General features: G+C 36.6%; 2 protein-coding genes, 1 long non-coding RNA gene and 1 pseudogene across 3 annotated transcripts; all 4 read right to left on the minus strand.

Moving 5' to 3' along the window:
- Nucleotides 1-1906: 1906 nt before the first annotated feature.
- On the minus strand, nucleotides 1907-10008 carry LOC133702033 (uncharacterized). Its single transcript, XM_062126210.1, has 10 exons — nucleotides 9911-10008; nucleotides 5464-5529; nucleotides 4623-5192; nucleotides 4441-4506; nucleotides 4383-4407; nucleotides 3789-4118; nucleotides 3597-3707; nucleotides 3330-3506; nucleotides 3002-3218; nucleotides 1907-2388 (listed from the first exon to the last, which is right to left on the minus strand). Exons 3-10 carry the CDS (start codon nucleotides 5189-5191, stop codon nucleotides 1907-1909), a joined length of 1977 nt encoding a protein of 658 aa, XP_061982194.1. The 5' UTR covers nucleotide 5192; nucleotides 5464-5529; nucleotides 9911-10008.
- On the minus strand, nucleotides 7656-8981 carry LOC133702034 (uncharacterized). The gene has a single exon (XM_062126211.1). It carries the CDS (start codon nucleotides 8979-8981, stop codon nucleotides 7656-7658), a length of 1326 nt encoding a protein of 441 aa, XP_061982195.1.
- Nucleotides 10009-11383: 1375 nt separating the features above from the next.
- LOC133700540 (uncharacterized) lies at nucleotides 11384-13615 on the minus strand. Its single transcript, XR_009843429.1, has 3 exons — nucleotides 12982-13615; nucleotides 12847-12899; nucleotides 11384-11699 (listed from the first exon to the last, which is right to left on the minus strand). It is a non-coding gene; the product is annotated as an uncharacterized LOC133700540 (long non-coding RNA).
- Nucleotides 13616-14576: 961 nt separating this feature from the next.
- LOC133702035 (G-type lectin S-receptor-like serine/threonine-protein kinase RLK1) lies at nucleotides 14577-21878 on the minus strand (annotated as a pseudogene).
- Nucleotides 21879-26007: the final 4129 nt, after the last annotated feature.

Consider the following 26007-nt stretch of genomic DNA (forward strand, 5'->3'; position numbering starts at 1 on the left):
ATTGAAGGAACTTCAGATACAGCAATACTAAAGGTGAGACCTTTGTCTGATGTATATGAGAGATGTAATCTGGTACATGCTGAGCCTACAAGCTACACTGAAGCTGCTAGATTTCCAGCTTGGATTGATGCTATGAAGTCAGAAATTGATTCCATTGAAAGAAATGGAACCTAGAAATTGACAGAACTTCCTCAGAACAAAAGGGAAATTGGTGTGAAGTGGGTTTTCAGAACCAAATTCAATCCAGATGGTTCAATTTTTAGACACAAGGCTAGACTGGTTGTTAAAGGCTTTGCTCAAATTGCTGGAGTGGATTATGGTGATACTTTTGCACCAATTGCTAGGCATGATACCATTAGACTTCTACTTGCACTTGCGGGTCAAAAGGAATGGAAAGTGTATCATTTAGATGTCAAGTCTGCTTTTCTAAATGGGATACTCCTTGAAGAAATCTATATTCAGCAACTGGAAGGCTTTATAGTTACTGGCCATGAACACAAAGTATATAAGCTATACAAGGCTCTTTATGGCTTGAAGCAAACACCAAGGGCTTGGTACAGCAGAATTGATACTCATCTGATTCAACTAGGATTCAAGAGAAGTGAAAATAAAGCTACCTTGTATTTGAAACAAGATGAAGATGGTCTGCAACTAGTAATTTCACTCTATGTGGATGACATGCTAGTGACTGGTAGCAATGTCAAATTGCTGGCAGAATTCAAAAGAGAAATGCATGATGTTTTTGAAATGTCTGATCTTGGCATTATGAACTACTTTCTTGGAATGGAAATACATCAATGCAGCTCGGGTATCTTTGTTTCACAAAAGAAATATGCTGTTGATATACTCAAGAGATTTAAGCTTGAATCGTGCAAAGAAGTAGCAACTCCATTGGCACAAAATGAGAAGATTTCAAAGAATGATGGTGAGCAACTTGAAGAACCTTCTGCATATAGAAGTTTAGTAGGTAGCCTACTATACTTGACAGCAACCAGACCTGACTTGATGTTCCCAGCTGGTTTACTGTCAAGATTCATGAGCTCACCTAGCAATGTTCACATGGGAGTTGCCAAGAGGGTCCTGAAGTATATTAGAGGGACAGCCGATCTTGGAATCTTGTACTCAAAGTCAGGAGGAGTAAAATTAAGTGGATATGCAGATAGTGACTGGTAGGGAGTGTTGATGATATGAAAAGCACTTCTGGATATGTTTTTACAATTGGTTCAGGTGCAATATGTTGGAATGCAAAAAAGCAAGAAGTGGTGGCACAATCAACAGCTGAAGCAGAGTATATTTCCCTAGCAACTGCTGCAAATCAAGCAATATGGTCGAACAAATTGCTTGCTGATCTAGGCCAAGGAAAAAGCTCACCAACTGAGCTTTATTGTGATAACAAGTCTGCCATTGCTATTGCTCAAAATCCGGTTCAACATGGAAGGACCAAGCACATCAATGTGAAATTTCACTCCATAAGAGAAGCTGAGAAGAATTTACTTGTAAAGCTTCATTACTGTCCAACCGAAATACAACTTGCTGATATAATGACTAAAGCACTTCCTAAAGCAAGGCTGGAATTTCTAAGGATGAAACTTGGTTTATCCAAGGCAAATCTCAAGGAGGAGTGTTAGAATCTATGAGAATTTGCCTTTATTTGATAGCTGTTAGACTTGGTATTTGGTTTTATCTTCATAACAGATTCTGTTATGAATTTTGCTATTATTCTGCTATTAGTAGTAGTTCAATAATCTCTCATGTTTGTTGAGAATTTATAGCATTTTGAATTTGGTTGTAAGCCTTTAAATAGGCAGTCTTAATTTATATCTCTATTTATTTTTTAGCTTCACCTTTCTCTTTATTAGAATTCTCTGCAAATTGTTATCTACTTATACTGCAGATTTCAAAATATCTAATATACTGCAGACTTCAACAGATAATACGGGGTGAAAACTCCATCGAAGTTGAGAGTTGCTCTGCGATAGAAGTCTCCAGTGGAGGCAGTTACTATCCGTGTTAGAGAGAATATTTGGTCATTCTCCCTCAATATATACAGGTATCCTGACTCATTAAAGACCACTTGATAGCCAGGACTCGATGAATCCAACTCACCATCGGTATCACTTTTATAATAAGGTTCATTAGTATAATCTCTAGGCAGGTTTATTGTTGCTAGCACAAGATTCCCGTCATCTCTAAGTTTAAGCTGGAACCTTCCGTTAGAAAAGTTGGTTTCTGATTGGCGAGAAGAAAGGGTCATCCCCCTGTCCAAGACCTGTGAAGGCAGTAAAGTGTCAGCAGGATTCTTGAAATTCTCCCACAGCTTAACAGAAACACGATCTCGAAGCACGAAGTTGCCTGTGTCAGTCATGGCACCGTAGGCAACAACACCCACTACTAAAAAATGGAGTAATTAGCAATGGACGATTCCGTTGCAAATAAAGCTAACATCCGTTGCTAAAACAATTTAGCAACGGAATCAGCAACGGCAAAAATCAGATGCAGATTTGTCGTTGCTGATTTTTTTGCAACGGATTTGTCCGTTGCTGATTTGGCAGCAATGAAAAATACGTTGCTGAAATTTAGCAACAGATAATCCGTTGCAAAACTAGCAACGGATTATCCGTTGCTGCCAAATCAGCAACGGACAAATCCGTTGCTCATTTTGTGAATCAGCAACGGATTCTCCGTTGCTGATTCATGCATAAGTTGCAATCAAAAACGGAGAATCCGTTGGTGATTGCATTTGTTTTTTTATTAAATTAATTTTTATTTATTTATTAAAATCACTTTTAATTTATTTCTTTAATTATTTATGGATAAATTAAAAATATAACCAACATAAATTAATTAATATTAAAAATAATTATATCATTAATAAAAAACAAAATAAAAATAATATTCATATTATAAAAATTTAGTTAAACTTGCATTAATACAATTAAGTTCAAATACAATAAAAAAAACAACAAAAGATACAATCATGGTGCAGGTTGCGAAGACGAACCATGATATTGTGGATCAACAGAAGATTGAGCAGGATATAAAGGTCGAGGTGTAGGTCGAAAAATTGGTTGAAATGCAGGACCCATAGGTGTCATTATCTGAGGAGCCATAGGTGGCGGTATTGATGGAGTCAAAGGTGGTGGCATACCTTGATCAATATTTGATGTCCCACCATGGTATCCAAGATTGTTCACAAGATATTCTTTCATGGAATCCATCTGCCGTTTCATTTCAAGAATAAAATCATCTTTTTTCTTTATCTCCTCTTCTTTATCCTTTATCTCCTTTTACAATGCTCGATACGATGAACTGGGATATGATGACTCCACCGAGTAAGAATGTGACGAAGAGCTTGTACTAACTTTTGATTTTGGCATACGAGGTGCACCATATACCCTACCCTTTGTAACTCCTCCTGAAGCCACACACCAAGCTGCTCCATCAAATGAAGGATGATTTTCCCGATCAGTTCCATACTTTGAAATCATCTCCATTTTATAATTTTCCTACAAATAAAATACATGCAACAATAAATTAATTTGAATGTTGAATAATACTTAAGTTATATTAAGAAATAATCAAATAAAAATACATACAACCACTTTTTTAGACTTGTTGTCGACAAAGCTACCAGATTGCTTAGTACTTTGATGCAAAGCTGTAAAGACATCATCCCATGGAGGTTCTTTTCCACCAGCTTCCTCTTGCTTTCAAGATTAATAAATATTATAAAAGAGAAATATACAAATTTTAATTTATTATCTTAAGCATTAAAAAAAAATCCTTACCATGTTAGCTCGATATGATGCAAATGACACTGTTCCTCCAGAATGAGTGCTTATTTTGCCATCTGTTTTGGTTAATCGATTTCTCCTAGCAGATTCAGATCTCCTTTGAAATTCAGGGGTGGACCAAACATCTTTGATCATTTGATTCCAGTCATCATTGTTTATCCAGGCAGGACCCTTATCAAGACAATCTATAATATTTGTAGTGTTTTCTTTTGACATGGCATTCTTGCGAGCTCGGGTCAATTGTTGATTCAAAGCTATCCTAGCCTTATCTTCCCAAATATTACGAACAATCGACTCATCTTCCTCAGGAAAGGAATATTTTTTCTACCAAATAATATATATACCAAGTAAAAAGGGTGCACAAAATTTCAAATTATATAAATAATTAATCATATTGTGTTATCTTGTTCAGAATTTGCAAGATGATGTAATAACTAAAGAAATTAAATGATATTAAAGAGTAAACAAGAAATAAGAACAAATTATAACACAAATCAATCATAGCTATTCAGTTGATAATTTTCATAATTCTACATTAAAGTGATCAAAATTAAAAAGAATATGATGGCAATTAGTGTTGGTTCTTACCTTAAACTCTTTAAAGAGTTCATCCCTGCACATTGGATCTACTTTTTCTCAAGAGTGCCATGCTCCCTTAAAATTGGACCTCAAAATATCTCCGATTGCACGACCACACGATGCATTATTGAACCTGAAAATATATAATAACAAACTTATATTAAACAAATAATTACACAATAATAAGTAATTTTTTTCATACTTGAAAATATAACCTTAATAAGTTAGTTATTGAAAGTTTGAACTTACTCTGTTGTTCCATACAAACAAAGCTCTTTTTTTCTTGTTATTGGATCTATTGACGTGTCAAAACCCTTCCTTTTAACACTTTGATCATAATTGTATGGAGAAGATGTTGAACCGTGATATGATGGAACACCATCTTGATCCTCATCACATACATCTCTCTCATCACATACACCTCTCTCATTACTACCGTCTCCCTCATCTTCATTTCTAATGTTCACATCATTATCATTACCTTCAACTCTCCTATAACTCCCATATAAATTATGTCCTCCATAAACAAGTTGGTTATCTCGAGAGAAACCTCCTTGAGTTTGAAGCAAATCTTGAAAACGAAAGCCCTCACAATATTGATATGCATCAACCCTCCCATAATCATGTTGAGGAGGATGTGTACTCCCCAAAGTAGGTATATAATACTCATTTGCGTTCTGATACACAGGTTGATGAAATGTGGATCCTTTGTTATTATGCCTTGATGTAGTTTGAAATGACTTGGATGAAGTGGACTTGTCACTCCTTGAAGTGGACCTGTCACTCCTAGAATCTAATATGGATCCTCGTCGAGGCATGCTAAAAACCGGAAAAAATAACTAACATTTAGAATATGGCAATATATACAACATAACAATAAATTAGCCCATAGTTAAACTATCAGGAACAAAAAATTCACAGATATTTTCCCAAGACTGCCATAACTAGAATGAAAATAAACTGTTAAATCTTATTGACAAAACTCAGCCATGAAGTTTAAATTTTCAAAAGCCAATTACCACAAACAGTAATAAAAATAATAATCTAAATAATTAATTAAGCAGAAATCAAAATTTATGAGTATGCTTACCTTGATGTTTGGTCCTATAAATCAAAACATTGAGTAGGAAGAACCCTTTCTTTCACGCTTCAGCATCTGTAAGCAAGAAAACGAATCACAAAATAAAATATAACATCAGAATCACAATTTAAAGATTGATACTTGAAAGGTTATAAATGGTTTCAAAGGTGAATGAAAATGATTTATGTAATGTGATGCATAACCCACACTTGAATAAAATAATAAAAAAAAACATTGACAGCCTAAATATTGTCAAATAATATGAAATCATTCATACATATAATAAAGATAATTCATTACATATACTACAAAATATAATTAACTTGTGCTACTCATTATTATCATCATTCTTAACCATCACCACCATAACAATCATCCTGATCATCATCATCTTCTTCTTCTTCACCATCACCATCACCATCACCATCACCATCAGCTTCTTCATCTTCATCTTCATCTTCATCTTCATCTTCTTTGTTTCCCCAATTCATGTCAAGTTGAATCAATTCATGTTGCCCGATTTCTTCATAATAAGATGGTTCAACAAGTATATTTGGATCATCAAGTGTTTGAGTAGGAAGGACACGACATGATTGAGAAATCTCATCTGATTGATCAACATCAAATGATCTCACATTGTTGGCATCTTCGATAAATTCACCCATATCAACATTGTAACGACTTCTAGCAGTTGTCTTAATAACCGTCCACCATTCAGATGATTTATTACCAGGTGGATATGTATAGTAGACTTGTTGACATTGTTGTGCTAACACAAAATCTTCATTTCCGTGTAGTCGAGATGTATGCTTGATTTCAACCAAACCATTCGAAGGATGCACTCTAATCCCTCGTTTTGTATCATACCAATTACATTTAAACATAAATAACTTGCACTTACTCCCCAAGTATTTTAGCCGAACAACTTCTTTAAGCATTCCATAATAATCACATTCATTATCATCATAGCAACTTCCTTTCACACAAACTCCACTATTCATTGTCTTTTTAAAACGACCATAACGTTGAGTATGAAATTTAAAACCATTCACATAATAATGAGATGCGAAATTGATAATTTCATCAATCAAGTATGCTTCACATATGGAACCCTCAACTTTAGCTTTATTGGTCACTTTCTTCTTCAAATAAAACATATACCTATATCATTTCTGTCAATTAGTTTATTTTTTAAAAATAAAAAGTGAATAAAATTAACATAGTATGAAAACATACCGTTCAAATGGATACATCCATCGATATTGAACTGGTCCACCAACTTTTGCCTCGTAAGGTAGATGTATCGTCAAGTGTTCCATGGAGTCAAAGAAGGATGGAGGAAAAATCCTTTCAAGTTTGCAAATTATTTCAATTATATTCATCTGCATTAACTCCATGTGCTGGGCATTTAAATTTGTTGAACAAATATCTCGAAAAAATACGGACAGTTCAGTTAATGCCTCCCACAGTGGCCTAGGTAAGTAAGGTCGGAAAGCGGTTGGAAGAAGTCTTTGAATGAAGACATGACAATCATGGCTCTTCATCCCCGAAACCTTACATTGTGCCTCTTTCACACATCGTGAAATGCTTGAAGCATAACCATCAGGAAATGATAATTCCTTCATCCATGACAAAACTTCTTGTTGTTGTTTCTTGTGTAGACAATAAGTGCCTTTAGGTTTGTAAACCCGACCACTCATATCTTGTTGCAAATGTAAATTTGGCTTCTGACAATACAATTGAATATCCAACCTAGCCTTTAAATTGTCCTTGCTTCTATTTGGACAATCCATTACTGTATAAAAAATATTGTCAAAGACATTTTTCTCAATATGCATGACATCAAGATTATGACGAATCAAATTTGTATGCCAATATGGAAGCTCCCAGAAAATGCTCTTCTTCACCCAATTGTGCTTAACACCAAAGCCAGGAATTTTATCATTATATGATGAACCTCCATTATGTCCCTCAGTATACTTGGACACTTCGTTTAACATTTCCAAACCAGATGGACGAGGTAAAGGAGGAAGCCTTTCAATTACTCCTTTCAAAAACTTATCAGATTGAAATCTATATGGGTGGTTCATGGGTAGGAATCGTCGATGACAATCAAAAAATGTAGTTTTCCCCCCATTTTTTAATCTAAAAGCCTTGCTATGCTCCATACAATAAGGACAAGACAATTTTCCATGAGTACTTCACCCCGATAACATGCCATATGCTGGAAAGTCACTAATGGTCCACATCAAAGCTGCCCTTAATTGAAAATTTTCCTTTCTGTATACATCATATGTTTCAACACCAAAAAACCACAAATTCTTTAACTCATCAATCAAAGGTCTTAGAAAAACATCAAGCTTTTTACCCGGATTCTTTGGCCCAGGAATCATCATTGTCAAAAACATGAATGGTCTAGTCATGCACTTCCACGGAGGCAAATTATAAACAGTCACAATTACTGGCCAACAAGAGTATGTATTTGAAGACATGTCAAATGGACAAAACCCATCAGTGCACAACCCTAACCGAATATTTCTCGGATCTGATGCAAAGCTTAAGTGGACACGATTAAACTCCTTCCATGCCTCCCCATCAGATGGGTGCACCATAACCCCATTATCAGACTTATGAAAATGATGCCATGTCATATCTTTGGCATGATATGGAGACATGAATAGTCTCTGAAGCCTTGGTGTTAGAGGAAAGTATCGGAGTTGCTTCTCCGCCTTATTGGAACCTTTACTAGTTGGATTTCTAGGTTTGTATCGTGAACTTCCACAAAAATCACAATTTATTTTCATTGCATCTGCCCCATAGTACAACATACAGTAATTAGAACACACATCATATTTCTCATAACCAAGTCCAAGTGGCCGCATAAATTTCTTGGCATCATAAAAATTTGAAACCAAATTTTCATCATTAGGCATGCAACTTTTTGTAAAGTCAATAAAATTGTTGAAGGCATTCTGAGTCAAATTTAAAGTTGACTTCATATTAAGCAATTGTACACAAGCAGATAATTTGGATTGCTTGGTACACCCATCCCACAACGGCTCCTCCGCGGCTTTCAAAAGCTTAAAAAATTTAGTTGCCTCCGGATTTGGAATTTCCCCTGCTACCATAGGACTAGACACATTATCATTATAGAATGCATCACCAACCCCCATTGCATCCATAACCAGATTCCTATATGGATTCTCTAGACAAACATCATTCACATCATGACTCATTATAATCGATGAAGGTCCAGCCAATATTGGTTCTGCGACATAAGGCTCCCCATGTACAGTCCAATTTTCATAACAAGGTAAAAAACCTTTTGTCAATAGATGTTTACAAACATCATCTTCCTTTAAAAACTTTTGATTTTTGCACCTCACACAAGGACATCTAATTTTTCCCCCAGATATATTTTTATCAATTGAAAATGCAAAATTGATAAATCTTCTAACACCAGTAATGTATTCAGGACGAAGGCGACCATCCATAAGACGACGATACATCCACGATCGATCATCCATGTTAATCTAATTAACATGACAACACCAATAAGCATTTTTTGAAATACGCATACTTCTTTAACTACTAGTACTTAAACAATCCTTTAAAATAAAATATGTACCACATGAATAAACTTTAATTATTTGTCCAGCTCAAACATATATGAAGCTAAAAAATGGATAACTGTTTTTCTTCTACTTTTTCTTATTGAGTTTTTAAATATATGGGTTGTTTAGTGGGACAATATGAATGTGTGAGGAATTCCCACACACTCATATTGTCATTTATATTTTCTAACTAATGACAAAAATATACTTTTTAGATTATGTTCGGTTAGTATTTTATAGTTTAAGTTGTCTCTTATCATAACAGTTACTCAAATTTGTATCTTTGTCTCTTATCATATACATTGTATCTATCTTTTATGTCGTAGTGAAATAATAATTAGTTAATAATTATATTACTGGTGGATGAAAATATAAATACATTTGTTTTATAAATTCTTTAAGCACAATCCAAATTAGTTAATTTCATATACTAGTAGATTTATTGCCTTCTTTCTTCTCTTAATACGTATGGAGCATAATATTATTATTAATTAATTGACATGAGCAGACCGTAAGAGAAATGTTGTCTTCTCAATCTCAACGTCACAATATGTTTCAAGACTTGACAAATAGCACGACATTTAAATTTGCAATTAATTGATATATTATTCAGCCACCTCTAGGTTTCATTTTGGTCTCATAATTTCCATAAAAAATAAACTCAATATCAGATTTAATAAAAGAAAATCATTCAATTAGTTTTCTTATACAAACTATCAATATTGTCCCAATGAAAGGCAGAGTTCCAACTACTTGAAAAGATTACAATAGGCATGCCTAACAAAAAAATTATGCATGATATAATTAAGCAACCATGTAAAAATGGAGCAAAATAGACTTACCTAAGCCCCAAGAATCAATGGCACAAGGTGGAGGTTTTCTTATTGCAACCCAATCAGATTTAGCCAACTCTATTGGATTATATTGTGATCCAATAAGCCATTCATATTGCTGGAAAAATAAAAAACATAAACAGTATGTTACACCCATCAAGTTATAACAATTGCTAGTCTTTAAAACAAATCCGAGTGAAATTGATTCCAAGGATGCGTCTGAGAGGGTGGAAAGACATGAAAGGAAATAAAATGCACAGAGGAATCGAATGCTTGCTTTGTGTAAAAAGCTTGAAATGATCCAGAAGACAAGGTCTTCTGGATATGTGCTAGCTAATTGGAATCAGTTGGAATTTAGCAGGAGAAAAAAGCAGACATCTCCTTTTCAAATGGGAAATCATTACTTGCAATAAAACTTCACTAGTTAGTAACTCCTGAATGGGGAACTTTTTTTTTCCTTTTTCTTCAGTTTACCCTTTTGATTTTATGTGGAGTACTCAAGTTCAGTTTTACTTTTTATTTGAAGCAGTCCTATACTAGGTCTGATGTGGATGTCTGATATCCATTTGACCAATTAATTTCGCACAGGAGTGTTCATTGATTATTCTACCATTTGGGATTGCTAATTATAGAGTCTGACCCTGTTATCAATCTGGTTGCTGTTCACATTTTTGTTAGCTAATTTTGTTCTTTTATATTTCTATATTGTTAGACTTGAGTGGTTACAGGTCTAATGCCCAAACAACTTCTGTATGCTTTAGTCTGTCAACAGAAGAAATGGCCGAGACATTCTTTTGGTTACAGGTCTGACGAGACATATTTTTAACATAGAAAAGAATGTGTACATCAGGAAAAAGCGTTGCTTTAGGTCTCTTTTATCTTGGAATTATTCAATCCAATTCTTATTTGTTACTACATGAAATGGAAGGAAAAACAATTGACGTCTGTGCTTTAATTTACAGAAATACTTTCATTTATGATGATGTCATATGAGGCCCCTGTAACATAAGAGATTTACTTTCCAGTTGATATACAACTTAATTTGAAAATAAATATCTTTACAGTGGAGAATAAATAAATAAATCAATGTAGCATTATGACAGTCCAAAACATCTCCTCATTCCTCCACCATCCATTCACAGCGCAACAGCTTGCTGTCAACCAATAATTTTATTTTCTTTCCTCGTAATTATAAATCCAATTTTACCTCAAAGCTACAAAACACCACGACTTTACAGACAAATTAAGGAATCTTTAAACAGTCACCACACCCTCCACTAGCAAAAATAAAGTTTCCCCATAAGATTCCGCCCTTAAATATGTCCTTATCACCTCTTACCCCATTCTTTTTCCTCTTGTAATGTTCCCCCCCCCCACAGCTTATTGTAAAAAGCATTAATTATTCTTCTTAAGAGGAAAAACACCAAAAACATGAACTTCAGGAAGCAATATGTAAAAGCAGAAATAAAAAAGACAATACTATGCCCAGAAAAGTTAATTGAATATAATCCCAGCATCATGTTCACATACTAGGATCTACAAGGACAATAAATTTAAATATGAATAATCTTATCCCAATGAAAAACAGAGTTCCAATTAATTGAAAAGATTACAATAGGCATGCCCAGCAGACAAATTAAGCATAATCTAATTAAGCAACCATCAAAAAATGGAGCAAAATTGACTTACCAAAGCCCCAATAATCAATGGCCCAAAGTGGAGATTTCCTTGTTGCAACCCAATCAGACTTAGCCAACTCTATTGATTTATATTGTGATCCAATAAGCCATTCATATTGCTGGAAAAATAAAAAACATAAACAGTATGTTAAACCCATCCAGCTTTATCAATTGCTAGTCTTCAAAACAAATCTAAGTTAAACTATGAAAAACAGAAAGAATATCCAAGTTAAAGTACTGTTTAGTTTTCATATTTTCATGGCAATTGTCTTCTCATAACAATTTTTTTTCTGAATTGAATAAGGAAAGAAAAAAAACAGTCCCATGCCTTCACAGGCATAGACGTGACATTCCAGCTGATCGACTGGCTAGCTCCTTGGGATATGATGTGTTCAGCATGCTAATAAGGGGAACTGACTACTCCCATGCCTTTTGTTTGCATATATGTGATGGGTCATCGCAATTTCATGTTTACTCCAAGAAAAGCTGGGTGTCTTTCTGCCCAGATAAAGATGCGTTGATTGTCACAGTTGGAGATCAAACACAGGTATTACAAAAATTGCTTAAAAAAAACAGAATAATCACCCTAGGCTTTTTGTTCAGTACTACATCAATTTGTTTAACCTAAAAAGATTCATAGTATATGATATCAAAAGCATTTATGTCCTCTTTACAACTGTGATAGTAATGATAAGGTATGTGTGGAAATTAAACTCAACATCATGAACATAAACATAAACAACCTCTAATCAAAAATTAATTCCTGTACCTTAACTTATCATTATGTTCCCTTTATATCCAGTGACAGCAATTTTGATGTGGTAAATGTGTATAAGTTTTGCAACTAAAACTAATAATTGCATATTTTGAAATAATATCTACACGAATCAGCAACCACCACATCCTAGTAAGTTGGATTGGTTGTGACTAAAAGGCAGCACTAAAACTCTGCAGGCATGCTCAATCAAATCACTTGGACTGCTACAGAAGAAGAAAATGCATCACAGGAGGTATCTCACGGGGGAAAACAACTATCTACTGGCAAAAATAAACCAAAGGGAAGCAAAAATGATTATAGCTCAACTGCTGGGACATCAAAAAATTTATGAACCGTAACCCTAAAAATTAAATTGGGGGTTTTGATAAATTTTCAATTACACATGCATAATTAGGTTATAGATCATGGTAAAAACATTTATAAACCCCTATATTACCGAATTAATAGCCTAAAACCATTATTCAAAGTATTGAAAAAAAAAAAGTTACCTGTGTTCTTGAGTTACAGGTGACCGAGATCGTTCTACAGGACAGAAAGAAACCTGGATTGGGAAAGTTAGGTGAAAAATTTTTAGTGCAAGTTAAATTGCAACAAACAAAAACAAAAAACCCTTAATTACTTACCTGAACTATTGAAGAAAACCGTGAAACACCCAACCCGTTTACAAGGAGATACCTTAAATCAGCACGTTCGATGGTGATAATGATGGGTCTGGTTCGATTTTGTTCAGATGAAGGAGAAGAAGATGAAGAAAAGAAATTAGGGATGCTGAAGACACGAAGAAGATGAAATGTTTGGGATAAAGGAAAATCAAATCGATGAAGAGAGGGTGATTTTTCTACAGTTCTGGTTCGATTTTGTTAGGGACGAAGGAGACTGGAAGAGTGGAAGATCATTAATTTTGATCTGTTGGTTTTGTTCATTTCGTCTAGATCTGTTTGCATTTCGGTGTGGGGGAAGAGCACTGGGGTCGATTTACCAAAGCCAGCGAAAAATAAACGGTTGGGATTTAATCCTTGTAAATGTAATCAACGGTGTTCGTAATTTTGGTTTTATATTAAAATTTAAATAATTATTTTTTTAATTAGCAACGGAAAATCCGTTGCTAAATTCAACGTAAATTTTGCAACGGATTATCCGTTGCTAAAGTCCGTTGCTGATATTAAAAAAATAATATATATGTAATCCGTTGCAAATCCGTTACTGAATTTAGCAACGGAATTATCCGTTGCTAAATTCAGATGCTAATACCCCATTTTTTTTGTAGTGAATATATTGCTATTATGCTTATAGATTTGATAGACATGATCAATCCTTAGAAAAAAGCTTGTATGTTTCAAACTCTTAAACTTAATTAGATGATGTTATTTTAAATTTTAATCCTTATATTTTTCAAAATATAAAAAAAAAAAGGTGGGTTCTCTTGTGTGTGTGTGTGTATTCGCATGCAGGCAAATACGATATTTTGCAACGAGCAAGACTGCCCTCTCTGTCAACAAAACATTCAACAGAATCTTGACAATCTTACCTCCAACTCACTTGCATGAGAGCATCCTTACTGGCCAACGAAAAACAGCAACATAAGGTATAACTAGAGGGAGGTGCACATGGTGACAGATTTTATATTTTGAAAATCTGCGACCTTGAAGATTTAACACCTAAGTGATAACTATGCGTCTAGCTGTCGAATTTCTTTCTTTGTTGTCTCCGTAGTGTGAGTAGGCAACAATGTATCAGTAGGTTTGCTGAAACTCTTTGCCTCGAGGATCAGCAACCACCAGCCCACGATTTTCATAATAATTTTCTTCAAAATGCTTTGTGTTCTTCCGAAAACATGAGGGGAATGGCCCTCGATTTACAATCAGGAAGTGGTAAAAATCGAGCACTAATCTTGAGGAAAACCATACTAATGATTGTAAATTCTATTAATCCATGATGATGTTCTTCTGAAAAAATGAGAAGTCATTTTAAACTTACAATCAGAGAGCAGCAAAATTTGAGAAATAATCTTGACGAAATCCATATAACTGTAATAAACACTCAGCTGTGGACAAGATGAAAAGCTCCTTGAAGAAAACTATAATGTTTTGCACTTCTATCACGTAGAATTGGATGAGAAATGAATATACTGGCAACAGATGAATCATTAGATGAGTATGGATACAACCAGAGTCAGAAAAATCATAACTAGTTGAAATTAAGGCAGTTACTGTTGTTTTCAGGAGCAGCTAATTTCACTGAACGGGAACGGATTCGGTGGAGCAGGCACTTCAACAACTCCTTCAAGCATCTGTGTCACCTTCCTCATGGTGGGTCTAAGAGATGGCACCTCTTGAATGCACCAAATTGGAACCTTCATAGCCCTCTCTAGTGTTGATACGTCATTCATGGCCTCCATGTCATCTTCAATCAAAGCGTCAAGCGTTCTGTGCTTATAGCAGTCATAAGCCCAGTCGATCAATATAGCTCCAGTTCCACTGATCTCCAGATCTACACTTCTCCGACAACAGATGATCTCTAGCAGCAAGACACCAAAGCTATAGACATCATCATAAAAATAAGTGACTGAATGGTTTTGTTGTATTTCATAGATCAAACAGTACATTATATATACAAGCACAATTTGCTATCAATCCTACTATTCAGGCTTTGAAGCCGTGATCCAAAATTAGCGGGATATGATCTCTGCTAATTTTGGGCAAGTAAATATATTATTAATATTTACATAGGTATTTCTTAATACTCCCCCTCAAGTTGGAGAGTGAATATTATGAAGTCCCAACTTGTTGTGCAATGTCACAAACTGATCCTTCCCCAATGCCTTTGTAAAAATATCTGCCAATTGGAAGCGTGTAGGTACATATGAAGGACTAACCACTCCAGCTTGTAGTTTTTCTCGAACTATGTGAAAATCAATTTCGATATGCTTTGTACGTTCATGAAAAACAGGATTTGCTGCAATATGTAAAGCTGCCTGATTATCACAGAATAAAGATGCAGGAGCTGTTTGTGGGATTTTTAAATCCTGTAGTATAAAGAGTAACCAAGTCAGCTCCAAACATGTGTTGGCCATGGCTCGATATTCAGCTTCTGCTGATGACCTTGAAACATTGGCTTGTTTCTTGGATTTCCATTAGATGAGTGAATTTCCAAGAAAAATACAGTATCCTGTAACTGATCTCCTTGTTGCACGACAACCTCCCCAATCTGAATCACAAAAAGCCTTTAATGTAAGATTGTTAGTGGCAGAAAATAACAAACCCTGACCTGGAGTCCCTTTGATGTATTTAAGGACCCGTATGGCGGCATCCCAATGAGTTTTGCGGGGCTGATGTATGAATTCACTTAACGTTCAAACAGGATAGACAATATCAGGCCTTGTGACAGTAAGGTAGATCAATCGACCAACTAGTCTCCTGTATTTTGATGGATCATCCAGTAATTTTCCATCTGTGGGAGTGAGTTTCAAGTTTTGTTCCATTGGGAATTTGTCTGGACGTGCAGCTAGAAGTCCTGAATCTTGTAAAATATCGAGTGCATACTTTCTTTGAGACATGAAGATGCCTTTCTTAGACCGAGAGAATTCGATGCCCAAAAAATATTTCAAATCTCCGAGATCTTTGATGCGGAAGCATTTGAGAAGGAATTTTTTGAGACGTTCCATTTCTTGAAGACTATTTCCTGTGAGAAGTATGTCGTCAACGTAGATCAGAACTGCAGTAAATGAAGTGTCTTGAGCCTTGGTAAAAAGAGAATAATCAGCTTTAGACTGTTGGTAGCCGGCCTGTTGAATGGTATCTGAGAAGGTGGAAAACCAGTTTCTAGAAGCTTGTTTGAGGTCATAGAGTGACTTATTAAGTCGACACACAACATTCTCCCCCTGTCGGAGAAGACCAAGAGGAGGCTCCATGTATACAACCTCATGTAAAGCGCCATGCAGAAAAGCATTCTGCACGTCCAATTGGTGGATGAACCAATGACGAGCAGCAGCAACAGCAAGAAGACAACGTAGTGTAGTGAGTTTGGCGGTAGGGGAGAAAGTCTCTTGATAATCAATGCCCTCAACTTGAGTGTAGCCTTTGGCAACAAGCCGAGCCTTATAAGGTTCAATAGTGCCATCAGACCGGTGTTTGATTTTGTAGACCCATTTGCAGCCGATTGGTTTATGACCAGCGGGCAGTGGAACCAAACTCCAAGTGTTATTGTGTTGCAGAGCTTCTAATTCTGCAGTCATAGCATGACGCCAATTTGGGTCAAGAATGGCCTGGGCATAGGATGTAGGTTCTGTGTGACCTGTAATCTTAGCAAGAAAGGCACAATGGGCAAAAGATAAACGTGAGTAGGTAAGGAAATGAGAAAGAGGATATCGAGTACCTGATGCAGAACGAGGCATTAAGGTTGAGTGATTGACTTGGTTGGACATGTGGTAGTCTGCATGCCATGCCGGAGGATGTTTAGTACGAGTGGACTGTCGGGGAGGAGTAAGGGGAATGATGGGCTGACCTGGAGGAGTAGGGGTGGATGTAATGGGTGGTGACAACTCATGTGAGGGGATGTGTGTGGGGGACGAAGGTGGGATAGGAGAGGGGGGTATATCAGGTGCATATGGTGGGTTGCCATTTGGGTGTGGTGGATGGACTGGTGGGTTAGGTATATCGGGCATGGATGTCCGGTTGTCTAAAAAAACAGAGGAAAGTGGAGGAGTTTGAGAGGTAGATGAGGCAGGAAACTGAGAGAAAGGGAAGGAATGTTCACAGAATCGAACATCGCGGCTAACAAAGAATTTGTTTGTCTCTAAATTGTAGAGTCTATAACCCTTTTGGCCAATAGGATATCCAACAAAGACACAACGTGTGGCGCGGGGGTCAAATTTTTGAATAGGATGGACAACAGTTGCATAACAGAGGTAACCAAATACTCTCAAGTGATCGAATGAGGGGGGGCGGTTGTATAAGAGCTCGAAAGGTGATTTATTGGAGAGTAACGGGGAGGGTAATCGGTTAATGAGATAGACAGCGGTCAAGACACAATCACCCCAGAAAATAAGGGGTAGATGAGACTGAAAAAGTAATGCACGTGCGACGGTTAGAATGTGACGATGCTTGCGTTCTACGACTCCATTTTATTGAGGAGTGTAAACACAAGTGCGCTGATATGCAATACCATGATTCTGAAAAAATTCCCTCATGGAAAAAAACTTTGATCCATTGTCTACCCGAATGGTTTTAATGTTGGCATGAAATTGAGTTTGAGCAAAAATGACAAAAGATTTGAGGAGGTTTTGGGTTTCAGATTTATGTTGCATCAAAAATATCCATGTGCACCTAGTGAAATCATCCACAATGGTAAGAAAGAAACGTGCTCCTGAATGTGTGGAAATTTTATGTGGACCCCAAATATCACAATGTAACAAATCAAATGCAGCTTTAGTGGAGATTAAACTGAGTTGGAATAACAGTCTTGTTTGTTTGGCCATGGGACAAACACTACAATTATTATCAAAGGAAGTAGTTTTGGAAGGCAATAATGGAGAAGCTAGTCTAAGACGAGAGGGAGATGGGTGTCCAAGTCGCATGTGCCATAAATGAGAGGAGAGGGAAACTTGATATGAAGCAGGTGTATGTTGTAATGGAGACATGTAATAGAGACCACCACGCTGTTTACCCGAGCCAATCATCTTCCCCGTAGCCAAGTCCTGCAAGACACAAAAGGTGGGGAATAAAATGGCACAACAATTTAGAGAATGAGTGAGTTTGCTGACAGACATGAGATTTAGGCGAAAAGATGGAACACATAAAACTTTGTCTAATGTGATATTTGAATTAAATGGTATGGTGCCAGTGGAAGTGATTGGGGCACAAGAACCCGTGGGTAAATTAACAATCGGAATTTGTGATGATTCAATTTTAGTGAAAATTGTGGAGTCATAAGTGATGTGATCAGTAGCTCTACTATCTAAAATCCAAGGTTTGGTGAACACAGAATTTATGGAAGGGTTGAAAAAGGAAGCCAAACCTGCAGCATTAGCATAAGCATTGCTATTATCAGAGGAATGAGTTGAACTTATCATAGAAACAGCTTGTGCTAGTTGCTGGAGTTGCTCTGCAGAGATCTCATTTAGGAGATTAGATTGAGAGGCTAGCTGGGATGGCGCACTGAAGCCATGTGACTGGCCCCTATGCACTGGAGCTATGTCTACTGCATGAGCAGCAGGAAACGACCCACGCGGATTAGTGTTCCCTTTCGATCGTTGACGTTGTTGCTTGGATTGGTTGTGTCTACTGGCTTGAGTTCCTGTGTTATTGGGTACCCATGCCCCATTTTTAAATTTACAGCGATCCTCAGTGTGTCCTCTCCTGTCACAATAGTTGCAATGAAATTTAAGGGTCCGACATTCTTCAATTGTGTGACCGTTTCTATCACAATGCTCACAGTGTTTGTTTGTAGAATTATTCGACATACTGTTAGATCTGCTATGAATTGCAGCTGCAATAGAAAAATTCTTTGTTGATCCTGTTGATGCTGATGTTACCTGTCGCTGAGTCTCATCTTGAATGACCAGTGAATAGGCTTGACGAACATTGGGTAATGGAGACATCATAAGGATGTTGCTACAAACACCATTGTAACTGTCATTAAGACCCATAAGGAATTGTATCATTCGATCTTCTTCCTTTTGTGCACTGTGTGCGTTCATCTCGTTACATGTGACAGGGGTTTGATGTGTTTCTAATTCATCCCATACATCTTTGAGTTTCTTGTAATAGTCTGAAACTGTCATGGTGACTTGTGAAAGAGAAGCGATGGATTTTTGTATCTGATATATGGTTGGAGCATTCTTTTGTGAGAACTGATCTTTAAAATCCTGCCACACTTGATGAACAGTTTTGGCATGGACAACTGCTTTGGACAGATCATGTTCCACCGAGTGAGCAAGCCATGATAAAATCATATTGTTGCATCGATTCCAGAGAGCATACTCTGTTGGTTGTTCAATTTCTGAAGGAGGTTGAATGGTTCCATTTATAAAGCCAACTTTGTTCTTGGCTGTGAGAGCATGAATCATTGATTTACTCCAAGATGGGTAATTGGTGCCGTTCAGCTTTATTGGAACGAGCATGAGACCGGAGTGATCTGATTGATGAACAAAGTATGGATGTGATGAATCCATATTGAGATTTTTGGAATTGTTATTTTTGGTTTCTGGTGGTATTTGGTTGGACACGGTTATTAAAGGCGGATGAGATGTAGAAAGCGACAAATACCTAGATACTGTTCTGATACCATCATAAAAATAAGTGACTAAATGGTTTTGTTGTATTTCATAGATCAAACAGTATAGTATATATACAAGCACAATTTGCTATCAATCCTACTATTAAGGCTTTGAAGCCGTGATCCAAAATTAGCGGGATATGACCTCTGCTAATTTTGGGCAAGTAAAGATATTATTAATATTTACATAGGTATTTCTTAATACATCAACCTTCACAGTGACTGGTGTGTTCCTAAACCATTCAGGAGCAACATATCCTTTTGTTCCTCGAATGGCAGTTTTGGTTTGGCTCTGATTAATCGCCAAAAGTTTTGCCAATCCAAAATCTGATATCCGAGCATTGTAGTAGTCATCAATAAGAATGTTCTGCGGCTTTATGTCACAGTGAATGATTTGGGTGCTACATTCTTCGTGTAGGTACAAGAGTCCTCTTGCAATGCCGAAGGCAATCTGAGTTCTTTGCTTCCAACTAGGCCTTAAGCTTCCAAAAAGAAAATCGGCTAGAGTGCCATTACTCAAGAACTCATACACCAACAAACGATGCTGCCCCTCGTCACAAAATCCTAACAATCGGACCAAATTCTTGTGATGCGTCTGACCGATCACAGTCACTTCGGTTTTGAATTCCTTCTCGCCATGTTCAACCACGCCATCTAACTTCTTCACAGCAATAAAATTAGTAAAACCTGTTTTTATCGCACCCTTGTAAACACCACCAAAAGCTCCTCTCCCCAGTTCATCCTTGAAGCCTTCTGTAGCTTCTGTGAGCTCTTTGTATGTAAATGAACGCAAGTTTGACTCCACATTGTTTTCTTCTCGAACATTTGCTACTTTGTTGCGGTAAATGAAGGAAGAACAGAAACATAATGTACTGATCAATATAAAGTTGACAAATACAGAGCTAACCAAGAGCACTATTCCTGTGATGACCTTAATGTCGTCCCTTTCCGTCTTCGTTTCAGGAATCTGAAGACCAGGATTCCCGGGAGGGATATGACCTTTCTTAAATTTGATGAAAGTCTTCCCGTTAAAACCACTGTCAACTTTTCCATTCGAAAGTGGTAACTTCTTCTTCCAGCAGTTGTTGCCTAAAAAGATGACAGCCCCACAGAGACAGTCATTCAAGCAAGCTTTTCTGCACTGTTCTTCATTTTGAGGTTGTAAATGTTCTGCATCACCTGATGGATAATCAACATATCTTAGCTCAACAAAATCATACAGATCTTCTGAGGAATTTTTTCCATTATCTTTGCAGCTTATTTCGAAATTTGGTATGCAGCCTCCATGCTTGTCATTCTGATCAAGCAAAGAAAATTCTTGTGGACAAGTACAATTGGGCCTTCGATCAACACTAAGGCTGCAGATGCTGTTGTATCCACACGCTCCACTACCCCAAATTGAATTGAACTTGCATATATTTTCTGGTTCAGACCTGACAGGTGACCAGCTTCTAATAGAAGAGGATGTTTTCGGGTATGAATATTGAGTGAAAACACCATCAAAATTGAGAGTTGCCCTACGGTAGAAGTCTGTAGTAGGAAGTGCTGTTTTTGTGAGATCCTCTCTCAGCCCATTTCTTCTCAATATGTACATGTAGCCTGACTCATTGAAGATCAATTGATAACCAGAATTTGATGAATTTGAAGCATCAGAAGTTCCACTTCCATAGTAGTCGTCGTAAGCAAATTTGGTTGGCAAATTCATAGAATTCAGCACAAGATTTCCATTATCAAGCAAACGGAGCTGGAATCTCCCCAGCGAAAAGTTGGTCTCCGCCCTTCGAGAAGAAACCACCCCTCCAGCCTCCATAATCTGAGTAGGCAACAATGTATCAGTGGGATTGTTGAAACTCTCCCACAACCTTTCAGAATTTCTGTTTTGAAGCACGAAGTTGCCAGTGTCATTCATAACACCTGACGAAACTGCACCTAGAAGGATACGAGATGTCCATATTAGATTGCCTTGAGGATCAGCAAGCAACAGCCCACGATCATCAGTCAACTCCACCTTCGATCCCCTTGGTACAGCAGGATCATCTGTAGGATCCTCTCCAATTGCATACCAAACTACGGTCTTCTCAGGAATCTTTTCATACCAAATGGACAACAAGAATTAATCCTTGTTCTCCAGCTGGCGAAACCCAAATGCAAATTCACCAGAAGCAGAAAGCCATGAAGGAGAATCATCAGTTGCAGTGATGGATGCTCCCACAGGTACTCTTCCGTTAGTTTGAGCAACAGCCATGAATGGTAACAGTAACATTACTACTAGGAATATCAAATCAAAACTAGAAGAAGCCATTCCTGGAAATTTTTTAACTCACTGGTACCAAAAAAGTAACATATTTAAGCACACAAATGGTCCATGACAAGGGAAAAGTCCAGAGTTTTCAGTCGACGTAAAAACTCATGCTAAATGAACCTAAATTTATTGACTAATCAATCAATATCAGCAAGAAAAAAGCTCGTTGAAACCTTCCAATACGAAGACTTCTCAATTGCCAACTGCATTTTTCCAATAGTCCTTGTCCTCCAGCGGGCAGATATATTTAAAAAATGTACCGCGTCATGGAAGTTACCGCGTCATGGAAGTTCTAATCTAAGAAAAAAGGACCAAGAGGCACCATTGTCAACGAATTACCTGTGTAACCTTTCTTTTGCAAAGACTTGGCCAGATGCCATTTTCAAGATGCATTCCCTTATCAAACAACTTTGCTACGCTTGTACTTCTTGCACTTTCCTTGCATTAGAAAAAATACCACGACCATGGCCAGCTAAATCTAAATCCAAGCTTTTAGTCATATTTGTCATACCGGCTGATCATACCAAATTATCAATAAATTCAAATCAATCATTTTTATTAAAATAAATTGTTTTGTTTTAAAAAAAAATCTTTAAAGTTGACTCAAACAGGTAAATATCTTTCTAGTTTAATTTAAAATCCGATCCAAGTTGACTTCAAAATATAAGTTTTCAAGTTAGTTAATAGTTAACAACTATGCTTTAATAAGTTCGTAACCTATATCAAAACAAGAAAAAAAAATCTCTTTTCTCCAGTTTTGCCTGAGAATTGTACTTGTTTTCTTTCCTCAATGCAATCAATAAAAACCCTACCATGATATTATCAGGATCCGCAACTTATAATTCGTTATTTGAACTTCGAAAAAAGACCTCATGGGTAAGGCTAAACAGTGTTATGGCCAAACTCTAAACACAAAGTTGGCAACTTGTGCAGTCCAGTCCTCCTCCAATTTGAAAATATGATTAATGTTTCAGCTCAACATGAAAATAAAAGGATGGTCTAGGTTTTTTACCATGAGAAAAGCAAATGGAAGCATTAACTATTACCCTAAGACTGAGTAAATTCTTCAAGTATGCATGTGAGACAGATTCTTGCTCCCAGGAGTAGTGAAAGTGCTGTAACTAGTAGATGTACGGTAGAATCCCGCAGCATTATATACTGTATCTATGCTGAGTGTATGTTCCAGACAGTAAATAGCAACTGTAACTTCAAACCACAACACAAACAGTAACCATTCTGAAAGGGAGAAAATATCCCAATGATTTGAACTAAGCATTCCAACTACAAAGTTATCGTCTCAGTTTCCAGCAATACATAACAGGAATTATACTGCACTGAGAGGGGGAAGAAAAATTTGTTACAAATTGTTCCTTACTGAACACAGTCTCTATGGAGAGTGGTAAAAATACACAAGCGTGCATGTGAAAAAGCACATGCAAGGGAGAAGTACCTATAGTTGCCGTTGACTGATGCACTAAATCCTTCTTCGGCCTTGCTCCTTTTCTCTTTGGCTTTTCGTCGTGCCTTCACAATCAAAGCTACTGTTCTCCACTGCTGGCTTGGAAGGGGAAAAACTAAAAAGCATGTGTCCGTTCAAACTCACGCTGTCACGCATCCGCATACATAGGCACAAAAACAGAACATTTTGGAGACTGGACAAATAATTATGCTAAGAAACAATTAGAAAGCCATGGAATATGGTCATTCCAGAATTCAGCTTGTATTTACTTGGTGCCTTGACTAAGAAGGGAAGCTGTTTCTCCAAATAATTGGAGAAATCAAATTATGCTAAGAAACATTTTGGAGACTGAACAAATAATGTTGCTGTTTTTCACATGCCCCTTGATTCTTTACAGAAATTTCTTTCAATGTATTGACAATTGGATTGGAACTTGGAAATTATACGCACTTGGAAACAAAGTGCAACAATATTATTTGGATAAACGTGGAAATGGAAGAAAATAATGACCTCAAATTTAACTATTAATGGAGTTAGGAAATTACTGATATATATATATGAATTATACCACAAATGAACGGGCAATTATTTCTTAGTTATCATTAATGATCCCATATCTAGAAACACAAACATATTTAATATGGATGGGAACAAAAACAGTAAAATCAAACAGTCCAGTACCCTCTTAGACACTAGCATATTTAAGATGCAAGATGACAACCGTGCTATGTTTGGTTCAGCTTCATTAAACAAGAATGTATCAAGAATTAGAGAGAGAGAGAGAGAGATTCAGCATACCCTCACAAGGCTGTAAAGCTCCTCTTTAAGAGGAGGTGAGAACTCTAATAGCCTTATTATTATTTGAAAGGTTAACAAGTGCAGCTCCTTTTCATAAGCCTTGTTCCCGTAGAATTTAAAGCACGCATCCCTACACTTCCCATCACACGGGGTGACGTTAGAAAACCAAATAAGAACGTGAGGGATGATAGCTGATGTGGATATTTCATCAAGTTGCATCAGCTGAAAAATTAAAATTAAATAGGACAAAAAAAGAATATGCAGTAGTAACCAGAAAATGCAACATAAATATAAATATAACTATCATAGGAAAGATAATCAATCTTGGGAATAGAGTACATTATAACCAACTACAAATTGGCAATCTACCAGAAAAAAGCTGCTAATATAATCTTACAAAAAGTTCCTGTAAACGAAGTTCACCTTGTGTCTTTCTAAATTTACTGAAAAGCAGATACTTAAAAAAAAAGAAGGAATTACAGATCCATAAGCTTTAAAGAAAAGGAAACCCTGAAAGAAAGACTAAGAACTGTATAGAGGTCCAATTGTGATACCTATCCAACAGTAAAACTAAAAGGGGAAAAACTGCAAAAATGCAGAAAGAGAATGAAATTCTCTTCCTTTTAAAGATCTCTATACAAAGACTGTAAAGGCTACTTGTTCTGAGTAGGGTTTGAAAAACTTGGTGGAGCCTTCCTGAGACTTGTCTCCGCAGCTTTCCGAGGGTCTTTATTGGCTCCAGTTGACTTGTTAACATTTGCTGAAAGAGAAGCGAAAGGAACTAGCAATCTCCTTCCTTGATTTCTGTCTAATAATTGGACCTTTCTCTCATGGTGAAGACGCAGAAGAGAGGACATGAGAACATGAATAACAATCAAGGAAAATAGAATGAGAAAAGCTCTGTGAATATTTCCCATTATGTAGTGCTGTAGAGACAGTGAGATTGCTGGTGTTTTTGGAGCTAAAGAAATGGTGGTGTCTATGATGTCTTCTCAAGGAGGCATTGCATACTGTTACAAATAGTTTGTGCTCAACTCTGGCTAGGTGTAAATATATATACAAAAAGAAAACCTAGGCCTGTTTGGTGGTTAAACCCCAATGTCTTAACCAGGTAGAAGATGTGTTCTCTTTCCCCTTGGAACTGCAGATAAACAAGAAGCTAATGGACAGACCATTCAGAATAACCAGACTATGTTTCAGCTTTCACGGTTAAAAGGGGTAGATCTAGACCATTTCCTAACAGGGTAGGCAATAATTGGACAAAAGATTTCCTAAAATCATATATAAATGAAATATCTGCATATGGGAAAAAAATTTCAGTTGGAGGACTATAAAGATGACAGAGCAGCTCATTGATCCACGTCAGCAGAAGGCAAGACAGGATCGATTATAATGCATGTTAGAATCTTGTAGAAGCATAATTTGACTGGCCACTATCCCAGTAACATTTCCATATGAACTCTATTTTTGGTGATCTGCTTCTTTATTTTTATCAGAAGTTTAATGATAGAACTTTTATTCTTGAATAGGTTGGAACTCGGAAGCAGCTGACCATGTGATTCTGAATTGAATATTATACTTCTGACTTCTGTGCAGTCCTTCAAATATTTAACTTAAAACCTCATGTGACTTATCACATGAGACCAAATCAGCCCCTCCTTCTTCTGTCCTTTTTTATTAAATCACTCAATAGTTTTGTACTTCTGTTAAGAGTAACAGATACAGCTAAACTTAGCTGGGAAAGACTAATTTCCACAGCAAAAAGCAATCATCTTCTTCCAAGAAAATGCAATGCTCCTCTTTTACCATTCAGAA

The sequence above is a fragment of the Populus nigra genome, chromosome 8, assembly GCF_951802175.1.
Source record: "Populus nigra chromosome 8, ddPopNigr1.1, whole genome shotgun sequence".
NCBI lineage: Eukaryota > Viridiplantae > Streptophyta > Magnoliopsida > Malpighiales > Salicaceae > Populus > Populus nigra.

Coding starts and splice junctions, on each gene's coding strand:
- LOC133702033 (XM_062126210.1), bottom strand. CDS start 5,191: ATGCCTCGACGAGGATCCATATTAGATTCTAGGAGTGACAGGTCCACT. Junction 4,119..4,382: donor AACTCTTTAAAGAGTTTAAG/GTAAGAACCAAC, acceptor ATTATTTGGTAG/AAAAAATATTCCTTTCCTGA. Junction 3,708..3,788: donor CATCATATCGAGCTAACATG/GTAAGGATTTTT, acceptor TAATCTTGAAAG/CAAGAGGAAGCTGGTGGAAA.
- LOC133702034 (XM_062126211.1), bottom strand. CDS start 8,981: ATGGATGATCGATCGTGGATGTATCGTCGTCTTATGGATGGTCGCCTT.